The 25,487-nt window shown below is 47.4% G+C and overlaps 1 protein-coding gene across 2 annotated transcripts in view; it reads right to left on the bottom strand.

Annotated features, from left to right (window-relative positions):
• LOC138450655 (retroviral integration site protein Fli-1 homolog) overlaps positions 1–25,487 on the bottom strand; it is a 299,198-nt gene that overhangs the window by 77,187 nt on the left and 196,524 nt on the right. For both annotated transcript variants that reach the window (XM_069604852.1, XM_069604851.1), the window contains exon 4: positions 5,160–5,363. In XM_069604852.1, the coding sequence (XP_069460953.1) occupies positions 5,160–5,363 (204 nt within the window). The remainder of the gene's footprint in view (positions 1–5,159; positions 5,364–25,487) is intronic.

Raw genomic sequence — 25,487 nt, 5'->3', positions numbered from 1 at the left:
AGACGATTTCATCTTCCAATGAGGGAAGAGACAGAAAAGCTCAAAAGAAAAGAAAGACCACAGAGAATGATTTTGACCCAGATTTCCTCATTCCCCACGGTCTTCAGAGTGGGAACCGCCAACAGAAGTTGCGGCATACCTGAAGAAGAGGCTCAGGAAAACACTAGCAAAAGAAGTTAGAAACAAACTTAGAACAGATTGCCCCTGACCACATCTGCCAGATGGGATTGCTGAAACCCCAGAGATAGACAAAGATATCATCACCTTTATGGGCAGATACGTTAGAGACTTTAAAAGGGGTCTAGATGGATCCTGGCGTTCATTTCAGGATAAAATGTTGGCCAGTGTGGGACCTATTACAAAAATCCTTCAGAAGGAGAAAGCAGAGAGCATTCACCCTGTGATTCTAACCGCATGGGCTCAGAGAGCCCTCTGCCTGTTGGGCAATGCCAACAGTGTGATCACCACAGAAAGACTGAGATCCATATTAGTCAAGATTGACCTAACACTGTACATATATTATTGTTCTAGGGATGTGCTGCACGAGAAGTAAAGATGAGAGAAAGCATAATCCAAGCCTCCGGGTCTTGACATAGAATTCCCTGTGGTGGGGAAGTCATTCCAAGGATTGCCAAATATGATTATCTGGGGGTAAGGTATTCTGAGACTTTGTCGGGTAGTGCACATGTTAAGAACCAGTCCCTGAAAATGAGCCAATGCCTGGGACGCTTAGCTCGCTTTTTAGTCAAATGCAAGGGTCAGCATATGCCATCTACTCTTAAGGTCTATACTTCACAAATACAGGCAGCTACACAATACACAATATGGAGCAGCATTGTGGGGCTATATTGTAAGCCCGGTGACCTGCAGGCTAAGGAAAATCGTTTAAAAAAAACTTTTGGGGCACCCGGGCTCTTCATCCTGTGCTTCGGGCCACAGGGAACTGGGGATGATTTTGGGAGGACGAGTGGGCAGTGGCCCCAAGTAAATTATGGTTGAGAGTTTGGGGAAACAAGAATGCAACTTTATGTGATTTTATTTTAAGAAACGCGTTGAATAGGGAAAGGTGGGCAAAAATACCTTGGTTGAGGACTGTTAAGGAATTTTCTTGTCTGTGTAACGCTCCTGTTCAGTCCCCCCAGTTGTGCAGTGTTATCCTTGGCAGAAGTAAAAACTTACAAGGAGGTAGTAACCTGGGGGATTGTGGTAAAACGCGTACTTGCTGCACGGGTGACTCATGCTGACAGTTACCATAGTCTTATAAGTGAGATCCCCAATATTCAGCCGTATCTTGTCTGGGCTGGGAAAAACATCATAGTTGGCTCATCACTAGGGCAAGATTTGACTGTCTATTGCTGAGGGGAAATACCGAGAAATGGCCTGGATATCCAGATGATCCCAGCTGCCCTGTGTGCGGAGCCCCTTATGAGAATCTGAGTCACTTTTTATTGTTTTGCCCAGGCTCTGGGGTGATAAGAAAGCAGACAATTTTGCAGATTTTTAAACGCATGGATATACGTCAGTATAGACCTGCAGTGATGTTCCTTTTAACGGCAGGAACTCAATTGACGGATTGGGCCCTATTGTCTTATTTGAAGGCTGCTACGTATAAAAGAAAGTGGTTTTTACAGGGTTAGGACGCTGCGTTCCACAATATGATAATATGTGTTTTTTAATGTCTCTTATCAAGAAATCATGAATTTGTGAGCGATTGAAACCAAGATGTATGTTGTATATATAATTTCTTTTATGCTATGTTGTTTTTTTGAGTACTGGATGTTTTTTTTTATCCAAATAAACTTAACTTGATTGATTGAGAATTCATGGCTTTATTCTACAAGCAATATAAATATTTTATTTCTGACAGAAGTCTGTCTGAGAATTGTTTCTGGCCCAGCTATACTTAACCTTACACTCGCTGGTTATGTGCTCACTGCTGTTGACAGACTACTTCACAGGGTAGTGGCATTGCAACTATTAGCAAAGACTCTTTAGATATTCAGCAGCTTATCACTGCCTCCTTATTATCGGTTCAGATTCTATTTCTAAACACATAGTTGCTTTATTATCCTCACACTACTAACAAACGTGCCTTTTGCAGAACAAATATGTGATCTTATGCTGAACCAATCCATTGTAAAGAGAAAATATATAATCCTTGCTGATTTTAACCTCTTTCGCTAATTTAACAGACCAACATAGCCATGGCCTAAAGGATTAAGCCACAGCAACTGACCGCATTTTTACTCAGACTGGTCCTACTGATGTAGAAGGTCAGATACTTGAACGGATATTTGTGAAACATGTAAATATATCGCAAGTATACATTCACGATTTGGATTGGACAGACCGTCAGGCTATCAATTTTTCCATAATTGCCACCAATAACTTTCACTCGATCCATGATGAGAATTAGACCTGCTAAATATTTTAAATCAGAATATTTCTCCTAATTAGGTCTGCTTTTAATAACATCCATGCTAGCATGTATATTGATGAACAAACCGCTGCAAATAATAAATTGCTTGTAGCTCCAGTAAAAACTACCATGACCACCTCTAGACATTTACGGCAACAATGGTAAATGGGAACTTCCGGCATCTTCGACCATGCCCCCGACGGCTCAAAGGAAGTGACGAAGGATAATCCACAGTATCATCTGGAACCACTCAAGGGGCCTCATTATGAGTCAGCGGTAGCCGTGCCGGTGAAAAACGGCACGCCTGCTGCCGAAGTCATTTTTTTTGCGGCGCCTGGCAATGGCGATTTACCGGGGCATTACAGCCCCAGTGGTCCCTGTAAATGCCCATTGCCGGGCGTCAGAAATAATTACTCCCCATTCCCATTTCAGTCCTATAGGACTCAATGGGAATGGGGAGGTCGGATGCACCGGGGCCATTCATGAATGGTGCCGGTGCATCCGTCAAGGTCTGCGAGCGGGTGCCTTTCTGCCCGCCAGGTCAGACCTGGTGGGCAAAAAGGCAGCCGCTTGCACAACTCGTAGCTTGCCGGTCCTGAAACAACGGTACCGGCAAGCTTACTGGTACCGTTGTTTCGGCAACCTCATAATGAGGCCCAAGGTCTCACAATCCATTTATAAGGCTCGGGAAGCGTTAGCAAAAAAAAGCGTTTCTTTTCTAAGGAGATTGAGTCAGCGAAAAGCTCATATAAAACGATTGTTCAGACATTGAGGCTTCTAGGGAACACCCTCCAGCATATTTGCACAGATCAAATTATGGTAGAAAGGGTACATTCCTTCTTTGAGGAAAGGATTAACACAATTTGCTCTAATATTAGCGAAAAAATCGTTGCTCCCAAATGAATCAGAGTCTGAGCAACATCTAACCTCTTCAGATCTTATATTGCATTTTTATAAGAGCTCTTTTGAGGAAATTATTGTTACCAAAATGAACCCCACTTCTTCACCCATTAATCCATGACCCCTTTGAGAGATTGTATTGATGAGAAACTTTTTTCATAAAGAACTTCTCGCCTTAAGGCCATATACCACCCCCTCTCATCAAAACAACTATGACAAAACTTCTCTTGAAAGATCTACACTTCATCCAGATCAACCCAATCGTTGCATGTAAGTCACTAACATACCATTCCTCCTTAACATATTGGAAAAGGGGGCTACAATGCAACTCCAGTCGTTTGTTGAAACTCATGTATTTCTCTGTGAGTGACATCAGGTTTTAGACCTGGGAGGGGAACTGAAACTGCCCTCATTGCTATGATTTTAGGGTGCAATTCTTACAGATGGTCAATCCAGTTCACTGCTTCTGATAGACCTTGCCGTGGACTTCGATCACCTTCGAAATACTGAGGCCTGTAGCTGGGTATCTGATGTGGCTTCAACCTGTTTTAAACCAATTGACTAAACTTCTTAACGTTTGATAGTTTAACAACTATACCCACCCCTGTTTATTGCTGGGTGCTCTCTCACTGTGACTAGTCGACATGTATGTTAAACAGTTTTATGATCTTCTACATACTTTGATACTCAGTTTCCATTGTTATGTTGATGACAGTCAACTTTCTTGGGCGTTTCTGGTGATCTAGTCACTAGTGATAATCCTCACTAACAAATTCTACTGCCATTAAACAATGGATGAGTAATAACTGGCTCTGCCTAAATTGTAACAAAGCTGAATTAGCAGTAATTCATTCACCAAATAGCACCAGGACTGCTATGAGCCTTCCTACTCCTTTTCTGATCCATTCCACAGACTTACATATTATTCCTAAGGCTAAAACTCTGTGCATTGTTTTATGACTCACATCTTTCCTTAACAGTACTGGTGAGCTCAGCAGTCAGCAGCATTAGCTACTTCCTTCGTCTCTTCAGGTCAAATCATACCTTTATAAAACCCATTTGAGGATAACAGCAAGGGCCATCGTGGGAGCCAATTGAAATCATTTTAATGCAATCTAAATGGGTGCCCCTAAAAAGCTGATGTAGAGATGGCAGATCTTGCATAAGCACACTGCACAAATAGTTGCAAATGACCCTTATGATGCGTATACCACTTCTATTCTTCTTGAACTGCCCTGGCTCTCTGTACATGCGAGAATACATTTTAAGATAAATAGCTTCAGTCCAGACACACTCATCACAATCCACTTCGGTCTTTAGGATTTAAAAATCAGCTCATTATTCTTCCTTCTCAGATTCCTCTTGCAGGCAGCTGGAAAACGTGTTTTGCAGGCCATTGTTTCATCATCAACCCCACCCCTCTCGTTGAGAGCTCATTGAGAGCCCAAAAGAGGTTTACAACTTTAAAAAATCATCTCAAAACACTTTTTTTCGTCAACACTTTCCTGTGTAATTATCACCCATTGCCATATGTACTGTGTGAGACAGCACTCAAGTACCTGGGATTTGATTGCACTATGTAGGAGTATGAAAAATGAAATGGGAGTTGTACAAGTAAGAACTGGTGTTTGTAGGTGGTGGTTGAGTTTCCATATATTCTATGCTCACTTCGGGTGATACTTGGTTGCAGTGTTGGCTTTTATACTTCCAGGTTAAATTTCGAGGTCCCAAATGAAAGCCTGGGATGGCTAGGGTTTGACTGTAGGCGTTCATACACAGAACAGTCACATTTGATACAACTAATAGAGGCAGATATAGATTGGATTTTGGTGGCTCATACTTTGCCTGAGGTAGCCCAGGTGTGACAGCAGAATGTCTGTGTTGTAGGGTGAGGTAATCCTCATGAAGTCCTCTTTGGTCATTTTGCAAAGATCCTTCCCATCGATGTTCTGGAACGATGTGCTGTCCATGTCCAGGAGGCCATACTCCTTCACTGCCCAGTCCACCCACTGCCGCACGTGGTCGTGTGTCCACACACCAGGGTCTGCAGGGAAACGGAGAGAGACAGGTCACAGATAGGGAAGGTAAAGGAAGCCTACTCCTTCCTGATAGGGTTCATACATGTCCATCTTACCATGCAACCTTTAAGATGGCGTAATCAGACCTTACTCTGAAATTCTGCTTTAAAAGAATATTAAGGACTATTCACATAACATGCATCACACACTGAATAGACTCAAGGGACTGACGTAATAGATGTTGTTATATTCAACTCAATGCGACTCATTTAATCAACCTGGCAAGGGTGGACTTTTGAGTCTAATCTGTGACCTCAGAGCAGGTACCCAGCCCACTGTCGGTAAAATTGGCTGCACAAACCTCCCGCACTTTAGAAGGACAACAAAGTTGTGTCACACTCACAGTCCTGTATGTACAGCCCAACATCCAATGCTGGAATTGAAGCAACAGTACAAACAACCCTTGTAGCTTTCCAACATTTTGCTTGTAGCTTTCCAACATTTTGCTAATCGTGAGTGTTGATAACACACCCCAACAAGAAGTGTAGTGAAAAAGCCACATGTATTTATCCAGGTTTTTAAATCATGCTTAATACCGAGGGTGCACTTGAATCTAAGTATTCCCGATGTTATCAATTAAGTCAATAGTGGCAGCTATGCTGTGTGCGCTATGTTATGCATTGTTATTTGTCAGTTTTACTGCGCACATCAATACCATAGTGACCTTAAAGCACCAAGCCTTGTCAGCGCAAAGGTGACTTATGACCTCTCCGAAAGTGGCAGCCAGAACGTGGTCTCCCGAGTGAAAAGGGACAGGGTTAAATAGAGAGGGAAAGAGGAAAAGTGCCAAAAGACAGGGAGACAAAAAAGCATGCAGTCATAACTCGCAATATGTAGGAAAATTAATACATAAGGGTGAGTGATAGTGATCGTTGAGATGAATGTATTATTTTCAGTGTTTTGACAAGAAGAAAACTTAGAAGATCAGTGGGGTGGTGGTGGTATTATGCTAAGTCATGTATTGTATGCATTGTATGTGAGGTGCCCTTGAGGTATGCTGAGGAAATCCTAGGAGGTGTGGCAGCTGCTAACCATCTAAACAAATGGGATGCCCTCCTGCTGATAGCAGAAAGGGATTCTGGGAAAGCAGAGCCTGCTGACGGAGGTGTCAGAGCCAGGAATTGGCTGTGTGAAGGATGAGGCCGGGAGACACAAAAGGAGAGTTTGACAAGATGATCTCTCCCACCCTGAGCCATCACAGATTGGCCTTGTGTGGAGAACAGAGAATGAGCGTTGCTGTTGTATGTAGTGAATTAGCAAATAAGTCACTGGAATGCAGTATGAGAGAATTAAATGAGTGGTAGGTTTGTAAAATAATGCCTGGCAGGCTGTGTAAGTGAAAGGAGACTTTCAATATTATGGACAACACTCTAGGAGGGCAATCGTCCATTATAAGGCAATTTATGCAGAGGTTGTCTTGCACGTTAGGCACAGGCTTTGAGCCCTTTCTGCACTGCCTAGGTGTATTCACGTGAAGCACAAAGGAACAGGAGAACACACACTCTTTCACTTTTTCCCCAAAGCCCCTCAACGGCCACGACAGGAAAGCCTGGCGAAATTAAGTGCACTCTTAAATGAGCATGGCCTTCGAGCTGTGCCTTCACTGGACCAAGGCCATGGACAGGGCTGCCTGGAAGTTCTTGAGGCCTGCCAGGTGCTTTCTGAGGATGGTAATAGTGGTGTGAGATGTGTGATTCCTCTTGACCTAAGCCTCGGCTCTTTTGGGAGTTAATCTGCATACTCCAGCCATGTTTACCCTCCTTAGTCTGGGCTGCACTTACCTTGTCCCGTTATTAGATGGAAGCAGGGTCATCTTAGATTCAGATGGGATGCAGAGTCTGCTTTTGCAGGTTTGCAATGAGTGACATATTTAATTATTGGTGGGGTGCTATTTGTCACCTTGCCAGTGCTTCACAGACCGTGTCAGACTTGTACAAAGTGACAGTACAATGCAAATACAACATAACAAAACATGACATAATATAGCATGATATAACACAGTCAATTGAAACATGCTCTTATTTCAATACCGCTGTAATGTCCAAAAACTGTAGGGGGTTGAAGGGCAAAAGAAAAATCTGCAAAACCCCTGTAAAAGCAAAAAATAGCAAAATCGAAATTTGGATGGAAGAATTAAAGTAAAAAACAAGGATAGGAAGACATTGAGGCCCAACAGGAGTGTCTGTAATCATCATGGCAGACAGAAGGTTCACATAAAAAAAAAACAGAAAAGGGTCAACAAATTAGGGTTCCCACTTATTTTTTTAAACTTATGACAGCAAGCTGGCAAAATTGCACTAAAACACAAATTAATTCATTCCAAAGCAGACTCCCGTACCTGGTACCTTTCAAAACCAAGGCAGGGTTACAGTAAAATCTGCGTAAGGCCACATTCGTCTGCATCAACATTGGCCACTCTGGATGACCTCGGGACCTGCCACTGTTGGTGAGGCACCCCAGGTGATTGCTGCGGCTCCTGTCTGTCCTAAACCTCATCCATCTGCCGCTTATTTCTGCAGACCCTTTCTCTCTCAAACCTACTGTCCATATCCTGGTTTGCCTCCCTCCCCCAGCCATACCCTTCCCGCCTCCTCCATATCTCGATTGGTTCCCCTGGTGGTCACATGAGCAGACCCCCTCTAGTTTGCAATCAGAAACTCCATGGTAGACCCTCCCCAGACAGCTGGTGAAGGGTGGAGGCTAAGTGTGCCTCCTGTTTGCCCATTCGCTCGATGCCCAAGCCCTATGATGACTCCCAGTCCTGACTTTACTGCAATCAGGTAAGGGACAATGACCCTTTTACCCCAGACTTGTGTTATCATTAGTGTTATCATTAGCCAGGCCCAAGCTGTCCCTGTATTTCACACTGAACTGTGCCTCACATCATGTACCATTTGAATAAAAATACATTGCTCTCTACATAATGCCCCACTCCCATGTAAGTGCAATACATTATTTCTATGTTGTGCTTTTTCACATTCAGGTTACCCAAACAAGGTGCAATACGTTGTCCCATATTACACTCACCTATGGTTCAAGGCTAGGTATCCTTAGAAAAAGCATGTCAGTCTATTCTGTGATCTACAGTGCTCCATCCAGGCGTCCCCTAGAAAGTGTATTGAATTGTTACAAGATTGCGCTGTGCCTTCTTTACATCTAGGCATCCCTAGGAATGCGCATTGCTCTATATTTGTACTCTATTGTGTTCACATCCAGGCCTCCCCCAGAGAACGCACTGCATTGTTCTATATTGCGCCAAGTTGTATTTCACATTTAGGTATTCCTAAGAAAGCCACTGACAACCTCATACTTCAACCACCCGGCTTCACCACGTGCTGATTGAAGCCGTCAACAAAAATGGCTGGAGAAAACCCCCATCCCCATCTTAAATGCTTCAAAACTCTTCACGTCTTGAAGCAACTCGCAAACCTCTCCAACCGGTCAAAACACCCGGGCATGTCAAAAACCTGAGGCCTTCCATTTTGAAAAAAACGCCTCCAGTGTACAAATGAATACCCATCTAGAAAGCACCCATAGAGATGCCAGTTGCTCCTGGTTCTACACACACCAAGAGTCAAGCAAAGCTCCTTGCTGTTCCCTCTCTACACTTAGCCAACCCACACCCAACCTTCACCTTTCAGATCCACAAGAGCGCTTTGAGAACATGCAAATGGCAGTGGTGCATTGTATAAATCGCATAACATCACTTAACATAACCCCTAGAAAAGCCAAGTGAGAGCATTACGGCGAAGTGCATTTTAGTTATTTCAGTTACCTCTTCCGTTCAAGGGGTCTACAGAGGCAGCTGGGGTGAGCATGCAGCCTTCTGTTTCTCTGGTGGACCGAGAAAGCAGACAGAGGTTTAAAAACCTCCCCACCACACACACATACCCACACACCACCAAATGCCACATTTGCCCCAACCCAGCAGCACAGACTGATCTTTTCATTTCAAGGTGCTACATCCTGTCCTTAAGTGAAATAATCGAGAAGTCAATTTGCACTCCTAAATTGAGGATGCCTAACAGTCAAATTGCCCTCAAGCTGGTCAGCCAGTTCAACCCGCTGAGGGTAGGGGCAGGAAATCATTCACAAAAACAGGAGAACGAAGCACATGCTCTTATGCTGCTTACGTGCACATCCCTAGAGGGTCTTGGGCAGTCTCGAAGCATTGAAGGATTCAATGTTGGCTGTGCATTATGCCGGTCTCAGAATGCTGGTTACCATGCAGCCATCTGTTCGTCTGCAAGTGTCTTCCGTAACCTCCCAATACACACACTGTTCCGACCCCATCTCCTGTGCCCTCAATCTTACTTCTGTACCCGCTGCACACTAGGAACCTTCCCTTCAATCCGAGCTGCTGCATGTGTGCGATTGCGGATTGTTTTACCCCTGGCATGAATATGCTAGCTTACTAGGATGCCACCGTATTTTTTAGCGAAATAATCCCTAGTGGGGTTGATATTTGTGACTTCTTTCAGAGGTTGTTTTTACTCTTCGTTTTTCCCCTGGCCTCCATCCTTACTGGCTGCCCTGCAGACTACCCTCGCCTCGGTTTCTCGTTTGGCTCATTGGTAATAGACATTGCCCTGATCCCTATGCTATCCTAGTCACCTGTCCGATAAGGAGAGTTGGGTGAAATAAAGTAGCCGTAAATAACTACTTCTAACAACTACATGAATGTATTTAGTTTCAGGTAGGCACAAGGGGACCAGGATGAAGTTAGTTCTTCTCCTCTCCTCTTTGTTAACTCCATCAAAATTTAGGATCAAGTCAAAAACCTATGGTTTTGGAGGATTCAATTTCTCTAGCTTAAAACCCAAATAAGTAATGGACATCTACTGACCTTCCTGAAAATGATTTATCCGTGAATCCCGGTAGAGTAGAGGACTATCCTGTTATAGTGGGGAGACCGTTAATTTAAGATTGGGCTTTTGTAACAGTCTTTCGGACAATCTGTCCCCTCTCCTCCCACCTGCAATGCCTCTGGCTTCAGCCATGTGTACAAGTACACGTTCCAGGACTAAGTAGGGGCTAGTAGTCTGTCCACATCGAGTGCTGGGAAGCTGTGCGGAAGTGAGAAGGGTGCCTTTGCTGAGCCGACCCCACAACCTCCCCTCCCCCCTCTCCAGATACTATTAACACCTGAGTCTTGGGGCCGTTTGGTGTCGTTGTGACTCAGAGCAGGTTTCACTTAATGCTCTTGCAGCAAACTACGTGGGATGCTCTAGGAGCTCCCTGGCCTGTGCGCAGTGGAGTATGGGTTGTGGTTAGCCACTTCCTGTTAATGGGTTTGGGGCACCCGCGATGATTGGTTCATTGTCGCCGTCTGACTGAGCTTCACTGCGACAGTTTGATCTGGTTTCTTTCTGAAAGCCGAAGATGAAACGGCTACCTGTCTTCGAGAAAATAGTCTTTACTCTCAGATTTCAATGGATCGGCCATGCCCTCCTTAAACTGTCTCCCACCCGACTCTCTGGCTCTGCTCTGCCAATGGATGGTGCTGCTCGCCGCCTACCTCCTTCTGTCACCCTTTCCTTCTCGTTGGGTGGGCTAGAAGTTCACTCTTACAGTCCCTCCTTATGTCTACCGATGGGCTGTTCCTTCCTATCACTGGTCACTTCCAATTCTAACCACTTGATGGGCCAATAGCCTCACTGGTCTGCCATTGGAAGGACCTCTGCCCTCCTTACACCATACCCCTGCACACATGGATGGGCTTGACAATGCCCCGCCCTTTCTACCAATGGATATTCACACTACCCTTGTTCCTACAAATGCATGAGCCTGTACTATGTTCATCCTGACCTTTCTTCACTCTAACATGAATGTGTCAGTTTCTTTGTCTTCCCCTCTACCAGTGGGCGGGCCCATGTCCTCGTCTCACAGACACTCTTCTCTCCCAACCAATAGGGCCCTCCTCATGTTGCCCTCTCTTAGATCTCTGGTAATTGGTAGGTCTGTAGGCTCCAATCTATATACCCCTCCCCACCCTGTCTGTGAACGGATATACCTGTGATGGCAGCACACTGCTTTTTCCCCAGCAATAATAGGCCCTAAAAGATTCTCACTGCAACCATTCATCCATCTGTCCCAATATGCAATGATTGACCTCTGGCATTCCTGTTGATGGGCCTGTGCACGGTATGTTATGTTATTGTGCATTGGGCATTGGTATAGCGCCTTATATACCATTGGTATGATCTCAAAGCGATGTGGGTTGAACTCCCTTGGGGATCATAGTGCAGGTCAGTGGAGAGAGTCAGGTAGTAAATAGTGCTTGGGTGCACTCAGTATGTGTGCGGCCAGTGTGGTTTACATGTCGTGTAGCTGCATTTTAATTCTATGCGTGGTGCATTAGTTGTGTGAGATCAGTAGAATGTGTTCAGCAAGTCCGTTGACCTTGGGTCTGCATTCTGGTGGTGGTGGAGCTTGTGTATGACATTATGTGTGCAGCTAGGCCGATTTGTTTGTGGGGTGTAGCTGCGTTCTAAAAACTGTTGAGGTGTTCATGCTGGTGTGTAGGTATGCGTGCAGGTAGGCCTAAAATAGATCAAGGGGTGTAGCTGCATGCATTTGTTTGTTGGTGTAGAGGAGAGAGTGAGCATATCGGTGTGTGTGTGTCTGTGCTTATTTGTGGGAGAGCCCTGCTCCTGATTACCTTCTAGTGCCTGGTTCTCCGAGAGAGATTCTCTGTCTAGTGTTGAGTTTGTCATGATAACCAAGCTTACGGATGTTATTCCCTTCTTGGCAGTGTCATTGGTGATTGAGTTGCCCTATTATTAATCTTTATTTGGTTAAGAGAATTGCAGGTCCATAGTCATGCCTGTGTCTCGTTGATTCTGCCCTTTTTTATTGGATGGTACTTTCTCTTTGTGTAGTTACAACCAGTTATGTTCTATTTGCCTTACAAGTACAATGTTCAACGGCGGTTGTTCTATGGACCCCAGGTCCATCACCAGCGTCAATGGTCATCTTTGTGTCTTCCTTGAGATTGCAGTTGTTTATAGACAGTACGAGTCAGGCGGTCCAGAAATAACGGTGGTGGTAAACCCGCCGCCACCGTTGTTTCCGGACCGCCTGATCTCAAGTCCTGCAGGCGGAGGTGTCATTCCCTCCAGGTCTGACCTGGCGGGTTTAACACCGCCCGCCTGCAGGCGGACGTGGAAACACTGGCACCATCAAGAGATGATTAAGCTCAGTTGTGGGGAAGAACATAAATGCTATTAGGACTTGGGTTTGGAGTCAAGGGTATCCTCGCAATGTTCCCCGTCTATTAGTGAATGGCCCTACACTTTGCTTACAATACCCTCCATCACTCCAATTGGACGAGCCAGTGTTAGCCTGCCCCTCCGTCACCCTTTTAATCCCTTCTAATGGATGGGCTTGTGTCCTTCTCACACCGCCCTTCTCCCTCCTTCAATGCATCGATGGGTCGGGCTGCATCCTCCTTACATTGCCCACCACTCTTGAATGGAGCTGCATCAACCCGTCCTGTACCTCTTCCTCCACATTTGTGAATGGATGGACCTGTGCCCTTCTTGCACTACCCTCCCTCTTTACTGCTGATGGGTGGACCTGTGCTCTCCTCACACCCCCCTACCTTGTTGCTGGTGCGAGAGGCTGGGCCCTATTCACACTGCCTCCACCTTGCTGCTGGTGGGTGTTGTGCTCTCCTCACATCGACCAGGGGTGGGCTGGGAACCAAAAGAGGTCATGGACATAATGTTCAAAGTGGCCCCATATTACACATTTTCAGCAAGCACAACCCTTCTTCTTTGAGAAAATGTGGAAATAAAATAGGCTGCCACTCAAAAGAAGCCCAGGGTGAAGAGGCCTACCGGGAAATCTCCAGAGTTTCCTATAGGTCCGCCCATCCCTGACACTGACCCCCACCTCTTTTCTACTCTTGCGGGAAGTTTTGCTTATTTTGTAGAGCCCATTATGACCCACAGGAGGCACACGGCCTGTTCATTTCTCATGGGTTCCTGATATGCTCAGTGCAAAAAACAATCCTTTACTACTTGGATACGCCAGGGAAGCCTGTTTGCCAGGCTTGTTCATGGAGGCCTGAAGGAAGACAGGACACAGGTTGTGCTGAACAGCGGTGTTTATTTAGACACCTTCAATAATTCACTTAACTGGGGTTGGGCAGAGTCCAGGGGCAAGGGGGTAACAGTACTCACAGGAACCGATGTCTCTGTCATGCAGTTGCTTCACTGCTCACTGTGTGTGTCAGGGATGCACACACTACACTCTAGAGCACCCGGGTGGCTGCCCTCAGCCATGGTATTACGCTCCGAGTGTATTTCCTTTCCACATAAAGGTCTGGAGTACCAGGATCTCATAATTCAGGAGGAGCGCTGGGGCGGTGCCTCTGCTACGCTGCCCTCCGTATTCTGATCTCCTTCACGCGTTACATCTGCGCTTCTCGTTCCAAATCTCACGAGATCGCCTTCCCGCGATCTCGCAATGAGGAGTCCCCACACACCTCCTTTGGTGGGAAAAGGATGGGTGGTCAGTGCATGACATAGTCTGAGAACCTGCTGGGTTTCCTTCTCTCCCGCTGTGGTCTAACTTGGTCAGAAGGTGAAGCTCGATAGTGGGAAGGGACGTGGGGAGGTTCGGGTGGATGGAGTTCTCCTTGTGCCATTTCTCTCCGGGATCCCCCAGACAGGGATGGGGGGTCTCACGCCTGTGGGTTCATCATGATGCTGTGTTTCCGATGAGCTTCCTCCTGGATGATTGGAGTTACTGGACGCACCTTGCTGGGCTGGTCCTTCTCCTGCTTCTGAGGATGGGTGGTTAATAGATTCTCTTCTGAGGTACATGGCCACTCTTTCCAAGTTCCATCACTTACCGTCGCTGGTGCAGATGTGGTTTGACCCCTTTGCGATGACTTCTATGGGTCTACTGTATTTGGAGCCAGTCACGCTGTCTTTATGGGCAAGGCGTATTTTTACTAGGTCGCCTTCGCTGACTGCTGTGTGTTGAGCGGCCCTGCATTTGTCCCTTTGAGCCTTCATTGCTTCCTTGTTTCACTGCATGCAGAATACTATGTCTCGCATGTCCACGTCTTCGTCTACCCTTACTTGGTGTAGCCAGGGCGGTGTCGGCGTAGACGCCGGCCTTCTCCCTCTCAACGGTTGGAAAGGTGAAACGCTGGTGATGGCGTTGGGTGTGATGCGGTGGGCCGTGACGGCCTCCTTTACCGTCTTGCTGGGGTCTAAGCCCGATGCATGCGCCAGCTGCAGCGTTCCCTTGATGAAGCGGTTCGCTCTTTTCACTAGCCCATTCGCTTGCGGGTGGTACAGACTCGCTCTAAGCTGTCGGACATTATGCTTTTTTAGGATACTTTCCATTTCTCAAGACACCAGTTGCACCCCGTTGTCAATCACGATTTCCTCAGGGAGGCCTTCACGCTGAAAGACGGCATTGAGCACCTCGATGACCATGCTTGTGGTGATGTCTGAGGCAAGTTCAACTTCCACCCACTTGGAGAAGTAGTCCACCATGACGATGCCGTACTTGTGCTCTGAGGACATGCAGTCCAGTGGGCCAATGAAGTCTAGGCCTATTTTGTGCCACACTCCTTTGGGCCCTTCGCTGGGCATCATGGGGGCTTGTCTCACGGACAGGCATTTCTCGCTGTTGATGCATTCATGGCACCTCTCGATCATCGCCCGTATGTCCTGCTCCATACCTGGCCACCAGTAGGCATTGCATACTCTGCGCCTCGTCATTTTGCTTACTAGGTCGCCTGAATGTGCTCTGCACATGATTACTTTCCGGATGCCTCTGGGGGGAATCACGCGGTCACCTCTAAGAATGAGACCGTTCATGGCAGTAATTTTGTCGCTGACCTTCCAGTAAGGGCGTAGGCCTTCTGGGATTGCTCTTTCATTGGGCCATACCTCGCAGACCCACATTGCCATGCGGCGTAGGGCTTTGTCCTGCTCGTATTCTTCTTGCCAGTGGCGTTCACTTAGTTCCATAAATTCGCTGTTCCTGAGATCGCTAATGGAGGCTACAACACATTCGTCTTCAATGAATGTGGTTCCTGGGGTATTTTGGTTTAGGAGCCTGGACATGCAGTCTGATGGGCGTTCTTCCAGCCAGCAATGTGGGCTATCTCGTAGGTGTATTCTTGAAGTTTGGCAGCGATTCTAGCCAGTCTCGGTGTGGCGGTCTTCGTGCCACCTGGGCTTAACATGTGTATGAGGGGTTTGTGGTCGATGACCAATCAGAATTTTGTACCCCAGACATACGATCTGAAATATTCAACGGCCCAGGCATACACCAACATTTCTTTTTCCACTGTGGAGTAGTTCTTCTCCGATGCTGACAGGGACTTTGAGGTGAAAGCCACTATGTTCTCAGTGTCACCCCTTCTTTGGGTTAGTGTGGTGCTTAGCCTGTAGGCTCTGGCGTCTGTCGTGATGCATGTTTCCCATTCAGGGTTGAAAGGTTTTAGACAGGGTGCTTGCAGGATCCTCCTTTTGATCTCAGTGAATGCTTCATCCTGCTGGGGCCCCCATACGCAGATCGCACCTTTCTTCAGGAGTTCCCTCATGGGGGACGTGGTTTCTGAGAATCTCGGGACAAATTTCACGTAGTACTCTACGAGGCCCAGGAACGACCTGAGTTCATCTTTGAACATCGGGGCGGGGGTGTTGGTTATGGCTTCGAGGAGATTCTTCTAGGGGCTCACCCCTTCCTTCGAGATGCGATACCCGAGGTACTCAACTTCACTTACTCCGAACACACATTTTTCGTGACGTAGGTGGACTCCTGCTTCTTGTCGTCTGCTTAGTACTGCGGCGAGTGCCTTGTCGTGGGTCTCTGAGTCCTTGGCGTAAACACGAGAATGTCGTCCTGAAAGTAGGACACGTTCATGATTCCTTTCAACAGGGAGCTCATCATCCTTTGGAAAGCGGATGCAGCTGAAGATAACCCGAACAGCATCCGGTTGTACTGCAAAGTGCCGAATGGGGTGATGAACGCTGTGAGCGGGCGCAAGGCCTTGTGCAAGCTTATCTGGTGCTATGCGTCGTGCATATCTAGCTTTGAAAATACGGTTGCTTCTTTCATGATGAGCACTATTTCACTAATGCTGGGAAGCAGGAAGCTGTCGTGACCACTTCTAGGTTGAGGCTTCTGAGGTCAATGCAGACTCTGAGGTCGTTTGACGATTTCTTTTTAATGAGTAGTACTGGGCTCAACCATTCTGAGGACTCCACTGTTTCGATGGTGCCTTCTTCGACCATCTTCTGGAGGTCGGCTTCCAGGACTGGTCTCGCTGTGGCAGGTACGGACCTGACCTTATGTTTCACAGGCATGGCATTCAGTTTGAGGCGGATCTTATGGACATAGTTCCTGATTTTCCCCAGAGTTTCGGAGAACAGGCCGGGAAGGCTTCTTTCCAACTTGGCACTCCTCCTGAAGAGACCAAAATCACCTGCTCTGGGGTGCTGTGGTCCGGCCTTATACTGAGCCTGTGTTGATGCGTCAGCAACATGGCTCGTTGCTGCCAATGCAAGAATTTGACATGTCTGGCCCACCCTCGAAATTGGGCCCAAAATGGCTCCTGTGGATCAAGAAATTGGACATGTTTTTCACAGCCACCGGAGAGACCGATGATGATGCAAAAAGTGCCACTCTGCTCTATTCAGCGGGTATGGACGTTCTACGCATATATGAGTCCCTAAATTTGCAGGTGGTGACGTATGCGGCTGTCAAAACGGCGCTCCAGTACTATTTCATTCCGTTATCCAATGTTGACTTCGAGAGGTTTCTGTTTTGTGGTGAGAAGCAGCACGAGGATGAATCTCTCGACAAGTTTTGCGCACGTCTGCGGCAAATGGCAAGCACCTGCAGGAGGGACAACAATGAAAACATGATCCGCAATCAAGTAATCCAAGGTTGCAGTTCCGGCAAACTGCGCAGACAGATTCTGCGGGAGCTAGGTATGACTCTAACCCAAATATTAGACAGTGGCAGGGTGTATGAGCTTGCCAAGACAAAGGGTGCGAAGATGGACGCGGCAGTGCACCCTGGCAAATGTGAGGAGGCATTTGCAGTGGGGAGGCAGGCCCCGTCGAAAACTTGCTGGAGTCAGAAGCGGCAGGAGGCGGCTCCTGCGCAAGGGAATACTGCCATATGCCAATACTGTGGGTACGATCTGCCCCACTCGGTGGACTGTCCGGCCAAAACAAGGGTCTGTGGAAGTGGCAACACTTCTGGTCACTATGCCAGGATATGTCGCGCAGCTGCCCCGGTAACCACGCATCGAGCGCCAGCGAGGGCGAGTGGCAGTGACTTCAGGAGACAATGTAGCATCGCCTCGCTGGAGCAGGACGCTCAGAGGCTCAACATCGCTGAGGAGAAGGAAGATGAAGAGGACATTTTCTTTATTTCAAACCTCGCGACAGGAGTGAAGAAGAGTCGACAGCCCACATGCATCGTGGACATTCAAGGTACCCCCACCCAAGTTTTGATTGACACTGGGGCCTCTGTCTGCGTACTGGCCACTGAACACTACAAGGCCATCCCGGGCCCGCCCCCACTGGACATGTCAAGGGCCAAGATATTCACCTTTGGTGGTGACACACCGCTACCCATTCAGGGTGTGTTCGTTGCACCAGTGACTCGAGAGGACAGGTCCATCAAGGCAAGATTTTTCGTCACTGACGTCAGCCCGCACTCACTCCTGAGCTGTGCTGCGTCGGAGGCGCTGGACCTCGTGCATTTTGCCCTCGAAATTTACCAAGTAGACACGGATCAGCTCCTAGACAAGTTCTCCAGCATTTTTCAAGGGGTGGGCAAGTTGAAGGCTCCCCCAGTGCATTTGCACATCGATGACACTATCCGGCCCACTGCCCTAAAGCATCGAGGAATTCCTTTCCACCTCCGGGCACAGGTGGAGAGGAACTGCAGCTACTCGTAGAGATGGACATCATTGAGAGAGTAGAAGGGCCGACGCCCTGGGTATCACCCATTGTAGTGGCGCCCAAACCTAAACAGCCAGGTGCCGTCTGCATCTCCGTGGACATGCGTCGCCCGAACGCTGCCATTAAACGGTAAAGGCACTTTACGCCCACGCTGGACGACATCGTGGGAGAGCTGCAAGGGGCCAGGGTGTTCTCCAAGCTGGATCTGTGGTCGGGGTATCACCAGCTGGAGCTCCACCCAGACTCGAGGTACATTACGACCTTTACTACTCATGAGGGTGTCTATCAGTTTAAACGCCTAAATTTTGGCATTTCCTCAGCGGCGGAAGTCTTCCAAAATGCCATCAGGGGAGCGCTGGCTGGTCTCAAAGGGGTACTCAATATGAGTGATGACATTCTGGTTTTTGCAGAGTCCCGGGGCGAACACATGAAGAGACTGGAGTGCACGCTACAGAGGCTGAGTGAGCTAGGCCTTACTTTACATATATATGTATTGGATTATTTGGATTCATATTTCATGCCAACAGCGTTTCGCCAGACCCCGAGAAAATTAAGGACATCCGCGAGGCGGCGGCGCCCCAATCCCCCACGGAGGTACGTAGTTTCCTGGGGATGGTGAACTACTGTGGGCGATTTATCAAAGGTCTGGCGTCCCTGTCTGTACCTCTCCGAGCTTTGACCAAAAACAACGCTACGTGGGGGTGGGACAAGAGGGAACAGGATGCCTTTCTAGAGATTAAGCGTGCTCTCTCAAATCGAGACACAATGGCTTATTTTGACCCCACCGCCGAGTCGGAGATTGTCGTTGATGCCAGCCCGGTGGGACTGGGTGCGGTTCTCATGCAGTCAGACACCAGAGGAGAAATGCGACCCATCGCCTACGCGAGCAAGGCCCTCACGGACACTGAGAGACGCTATTCACAGATTGAGAGGGAGGCGTTGGCCATCCTGAGGGGCTGCCGGCATTTTCGCCTGTACATACTTGGAAAGCCTGTCACGGTCGTGACGGACCACAAACCGCTTCTGCCCATTCTGGCGGGTGTGTCATCGAAGCCTCCCCCGAGGATCGAGCGCTGGATGCTGGCACTTATTGTATATGGGGTCAAGCTCGTGTACAGGCCGGGGACGAACAATCCAGCGGATTACCTGTCCCGCCACCCGAACTATGGGAGAGCGCAGGGGTCTGATGAGCTGGTGGAGTGCAAGGTATTCGTGAACAACATTGTGGAGAGCGCGATGCCGGTGGCGCTGTCTCGTAAGGTAGTGGCTGAAGAGTCGTCATCCAATGAGGTATTCCACATTATGCAGGCGGCAATAAGAAGTGGAGATTGGAAAGAGGTGCTCCAGAACAACGCCAGGAGAGATGTCAGGGCCCAGATAGATCTCCAGGCACTTTGGAGGGTAAGGGATGAACTCTTGTTATCGGACGATGGGTTGCTGCTGTGTGGACGGCAAATTGTCATTCCGCAGTCACTGAGGGTTCGAGTTCTGGAGCTGATGCACACGGGTCACCAGGGGGTTGGGAAAACAAGGCGCGGCTAAGACCCAAAGTGTGGTTCCCGGACCTGGAAAACCTAGTGGAACTGCATGTGAAGAGGTGCCTGCCCTGCCAGGCAGCTAGTCCCATTGAGAAAGCTCCACCCATCAGATCCATGGAAAGAAGTGAAAGCCTGTGGGGCACAGTCCACGCAGACTTTGGGTCGACCGGGAGGGGCATGTACTTTTTGGCTGTCGTCGACCAATGGTCGAGATATCCGGAGGTGGAGGTGGTGGAATCAACGGCGAGCGAACACACCATCGTGGCCTTGGACAAGATGTTTGCGACCCATAGCTTCCCGGAGATCCTATGCTCGGACAATGGGCCGCTGTTCACGGGGAACCAGTTTGCACAGTACGTGAAAGAAAAAGGAATACAGCACCGCAAGGTATCGCCACTCTGGCCCAGGGCCCACGGAGAAGCTGAAAGACTCATGAGGACCCTGAACAAGGTGTTCAGAATATCGGCCAAGAAGGGGGTGACCTGAAAAGGAAACTGGTGGAATTTCTTCGGGAGTATCGAACCACACCCCACCAGTCGATCGGAGTTGCTCCGGCAGAAGCTTTGTTTGGACGCTGCCCGAGAGGCCTCATCCCGGAAGTCGAAGGCTGCGAGCCCGGAGTCATCGATAACGACAAAGTCTGAGAGGAGAGGGCGGCGCGCAACGAGAAAGAGAGTGTGCGGAGAGGTCTGCATGAAAAGGAGATTGCAGTGGGAGACTCAGTACTGGTGCGCAACCGTCGGGCAGAAGGGAAGCTATCGATGAGGAGGGATGTGACGTCTTGAACTGAAGGCGCGCATGCGCGACCCTCCCTGTGGCCCGCGCATGCGCCGTATGAATAAAGACGGTCCGTGCGGCAGTTGCCGCCGGGACCCTGTACGGCACAGACGTGTTCCTCATTGTGTCAGTGAGTGTGTGCGTGTGGATGCAAGTACGGGGCGGCCCGAGGCACGGGTGCGCCCATCACACTTCCCTCGGGATCGTATTGTACAATAGAGCAATAGGGTAATTCCCGAGGGCAGAGCCATCATAATATTTTGGGTCAGTTTTTTTTTTGGGGGGGGGGGGCAATGTCGGCCCGTTTTTTTCAGCCAAAGTGGGCCAGTTTGACGAGTTACTTCACTGTGTAGCTAGTAGTTTTGACCAGTGTTACTGAACAGATATTCTTTCAAATGCACAATTTGCAATATATTTTACCAAAAAAACAACTCTTTGGGAACTGTCAAACAGTCTGCCACAATAGGAATGAATTCCCATTTGCAACTGTGGGCCACTTTTTCATTGGTGTCAAAGCCAATTGTAGGCCCCAGTCCAATCTTCACCCTGCTGCTCCCTCGCTCCCCTTGCCCCATCTGAACCCACTTGCCCTCTCTGGCTTCTCTGGGCTACAAACCTTTGAACGTGTCTGAATCCACAAGCCTCTCTGCCATTTTAAGATAATACATATGTGCATCCCGGATAGAATCCTTCTTGCAGAGCAAGCTCTTTTGCAATACTCCCAAGACAGCAGGACCATCTCCCTGATTGCTAGAAGGTGGGCTGGCCACTTGCTGAATACCACGTATTCCACGTGTCTGCAGTCCCTGGTAAGGTCCATCTTCAAGAAGTAGCTAAACGTCTGAAGGCAATCTCGCTGGCTATCGAAAGAGTAGTCACCTATGTTCAAGCCCAAGGTTTCAATGACAGGTCACGTTGACCAAGATGGATGCTTCAGTAGAGGTGCTCCATCTTGGATAACAAATATCTTCGGAGATTGCGTGTCCATATTTGAGGGAGGTGATAGTTGTTGCTAAGGACAGGGAGTAAATGAGTAGTTGGCTGTATGAGAAGAAGACCCAGCATGAGTTCAAGAAGGTTATGGGTTGGCTAATCGTTATGGCTCATTGGTGAAGAGTTTACTTAGGGATGATTTCTTCAGACCTTTCATTTATATTCTTTATGGTATATTGCAACGTGCCACCTGTGATACTACATTTGTGTGCCTTGTGATAAAAGTGATTGTGGTGTGTGGGGCATGGGGAAAGGTTTAGAGTAAGAAGGTGGATGATCCAGCTGGAGATGAGAATACCATCTGGATATTTGTGTACGCTCCGGGTATTTATATTTCTGAACGTGAGAGAAACAGCATATCAGAAAAGTCGAGAAAAGGACTCTAGGGCCATCATAGTGTGCCTAATGGCAATTGAAAATGGACCTTAATTCTTTTCCCAATAGTGAGGCTGTCTCCCGCCTGAAGGGACATCTACATACTATCGAGTCCTGGATGTTGGTAGCAAAGTTGGCAGCTAAGTTTAATGTGGCAAAGACTGAAAATCTTTTGTGCTCTCCTGGGAAACCAAATAATTCGATTTGCTGTTGGCTGTCCGTCTTAGGTAAAGATGGTGTTTGTCCTACATCAGTTTCTACTGTCCACTTGCTAGGCTATTGGCTTGAAAGTAAACTGTCCGTGCAAATTCATGTGCCAAAAAAAGTTGAAACTGTGCAATATCAGATTGCCTAATTAAACAGCATATTCCTAATTATATTTTTAGTCCAATTGTTGAAGCACTGGTGTTACCGCATATTGACGGAGGTAATGCTCTGCTTTAGGTGGGAGCAAAAATATTGCCCACAAAGCAAAAAGTGCTAAATCCGCATGGAATCCACTTCTGCCCATTCTGCGAAATCAGCATTACGGTTCAGCCGCCAATGAAATTTCACCCGGTTTTGTGCGGTTTTGCATGGACGTAGTGTTTCGTTCCCATGTTAGTTTCGTGTAGCGCTATGAGAAACTTTGCACTGGTCTTTTGTTTGGATTGGTGCTAGTTTTGTGCAGCGACATAATACATTTCATGCTGGTTTTTCCGAACGGTGCTAGTTTCATGCATTGGCACGAGACACATTGCAGTTTTTTGATTCAGGATAGGCTCGCGCCGTGGGACGAGAAACTTTGTGTGGGTCTTTTTTCGATCTGTGCTAGGTTTGTGGCAAAAGAAACTTCATGTGGGTCTTTTTCGATCCGTCGTAGTTTCGTGCAGCGGCTCGAGAAACCTTGCACAGGTTTATTTTAGATCTGTGCTAGATTCGTGTTGCGGCACACAAAACTTTGCACATGTTTTTCAAACAGTGCTAAATTCACGCAGCGGCATGAGAAACTTTGTGCAGCTTTTTGTTTGATGTGTGCTAAGTTTGCACAGCGGCATTAGAAACCTAGGCTGCTCTATTCGATTTGTGTCAGGTTCGGGCAGTGGCACGAGAAACTTCATGTCACTCTTTTCGATCTGTCTAGGTTTGCGCAGCAGCACGAGAAACTTTGCACCACTGTTTTAGATATGCTGGAGTGGCGGAACTGCAGATTGTGGAAAAATGGATCGAAATCTTATAGATTTCATTTAAGCGGCTGGCAGAACAGAATTTTACAATTTCACCCAGCCCATCACTGCCTATGATCATTTCAAAATGTATACTCAGGCCTCTAAAATCAACTTTCCTTACCACTGCCTGACTGTTTGTTGGTACAAAATAATGTGAGGATAGCTCCCTGATTCCCAACACCCTAACACCCTACAATGTTTGCCCTTTATATCATGCACACCCTCCAAGCACTGTTGTATTGCATTTAAAGAAATTGAGTTGCAGCAAGCAAAATATCACAAGACTCGGAATAAACAATTGTACTGTTGGATATTTGTCACGGAGTTCCCCCCTTCTCACCTGAGACCGATCCTTGCTGGACTCCGTGGGCGGTGTCTTCTTGCGGACAGACATGGACTTGAATAAGGCTGAGCGAGTCTCTTCCGACTCCAGCTTGCGTTTAAGATTCCGGGATGCAGCAATCCGGGGATCCGGGAAACGAAGAAGACGTGCTGATGGTGCACGAGTCCAGGAAGCAAGAGGAAAAGGGGAAGGGGCAAGGAATGGAAGTAGAAAAGCTAGGAACCAGGAAAGCAATACTGCGAACTACGGAGCACACGTCTGATCGCTACTTGGCAATAGCATTGAGACGCGCAGAGCCGCTGGGGTGCGGTCTATTAGTAGAATACTTTACGTCCAACGTATAGACCGCGGAAGGCATGTCAAGCTGGACGGCCATGTTGGGAGTGTCAGGGAATGCAAGGCCTGTTGCGATAAGGACCAGGAAGACCAAAAGGGGCGCGTCTTGTGGGTCATGACAATATTCCCTTAGTGAAGAAAGCATCTACTGCCAACCATGCTTATTCTTGTGTCATCTGTTGAATTCTGAACTTTCTATCACGTTACATCTTCCCCTCCTTAACTTTCATAAGGCTTTGTAGGCATTTATTTTTCCTAAGTAAAGTGTTTCTTTATTCTTATTATTGGGCCTGAATATTCAGACTGTCTTTTGTCTGTGTTTTAAAACTTTGGCATGGTAATTGTTTTATTATTGGTGTTTTATTGCTTTTTATTTTTTCTATTGTACTGCACTCTATTGCGAATTGGACAGGTTTATGATTTGACAAATACTTTAATACAAATAAATAATAAGCATAAATAAAGTCTGGGGTGGCCAGCAGCTGGCGGAGGATGCCCGGAAGTATGTTGAAAGGCCCTTGTTAACAGCTAAGTCTTTGTGGCCATTCTGGAATCCAGATGGTTATTATAATGCCTCAGAAAAGATCCTCTGGGAGACAGTTCCAAAATGATTGGCCAAAAGAGGCAAGTACCCTACCACCAAAGTGTGTTTTGTTCTAAGCTCCAGCCAAATGGAGGTTCCTTGGTGGGAAATAAGGTTTGCCTATGGTGTAGATGTGGTCATATGCCCTTTTCTGGACCTTATAGTGAGACACAGCAATGACAAACCATATTCAACCTTATTCGAGAAAACGAGTGATAGAAACACTCTCCTTCACGACTCGAGCTAACATCCCAAACACCTCAGAGAGAATCTTCACCATAGTCAAATTTTAAGGCTATGTTTAAACTGCACTTTATGATCAGATCATTAAGAACAAGTGGAAAAACTGATTGTCGCCTTTTTACAAAGGGTATATCTGCTATACTGAAGAGAACCGCCAAAAGAGTGTGGTCCTAGACAGAGAATCTCTATTCAGCACCAACAAACCTAACAGTGAAACATCCATGTGTGCCTTTGTCACATTTTCTAGATTGATGTCAGCCTTGAAACAATATTTCCACAGACTATGGACATCATTGGAATTGATCAAAATATCCAACTCTAAACTTCTCTTCGCCTTAAGAAGAGGACACAATCTCAAAGACAACTACTAAGAGCTCAATACTAACCTCTAAACACATAACTCTCTACAGTGAGATCTTTGGGATGCACTACAGCCATCCCACCAGGACATTTTCCATGTGGCCATTGCGCAGCATGTAGATCTACATCCAAGACAGTAGAATTCACACACAACAAGGTCCACTGGTCAATCAGACAATTCACCACATGCCAAACTAAACACTCTAAATATGCAGTTGTCTGCCCCTGCAGTTTATGATATATATTGGCATGACGCTGTCATGGTCATGAAGTCAGGGCACATGCATGCAGGGGGCACATGCACAGGAGACCTGGGTGGAGACTGTCCTGTGTTCTGGTGCCTTTGGCACCAGGCTCATGAACAAAAGTAAACAAGAACATCCA

The sequence above is a fragment of the Ambystoma mexicanum genome, chromosome 1p (assembly GCF_040938575.1).
Source record: "Ambystoma mexicanum isolate Mex_15411 chromosome 1p, UKY_AmexF1_1, whole genome shotgun sequence".
In the NCBI taxonomy this organism is placed as follows: Eukaryota; Metazoa; Chordata; class Amphibia; order Caudata; family Ambystomatidae; genus Ambystoma; species Ambystoma mexicanum.
This window is presented reverse-complemented; position numbering and strand designations above follow the sequence as displayed.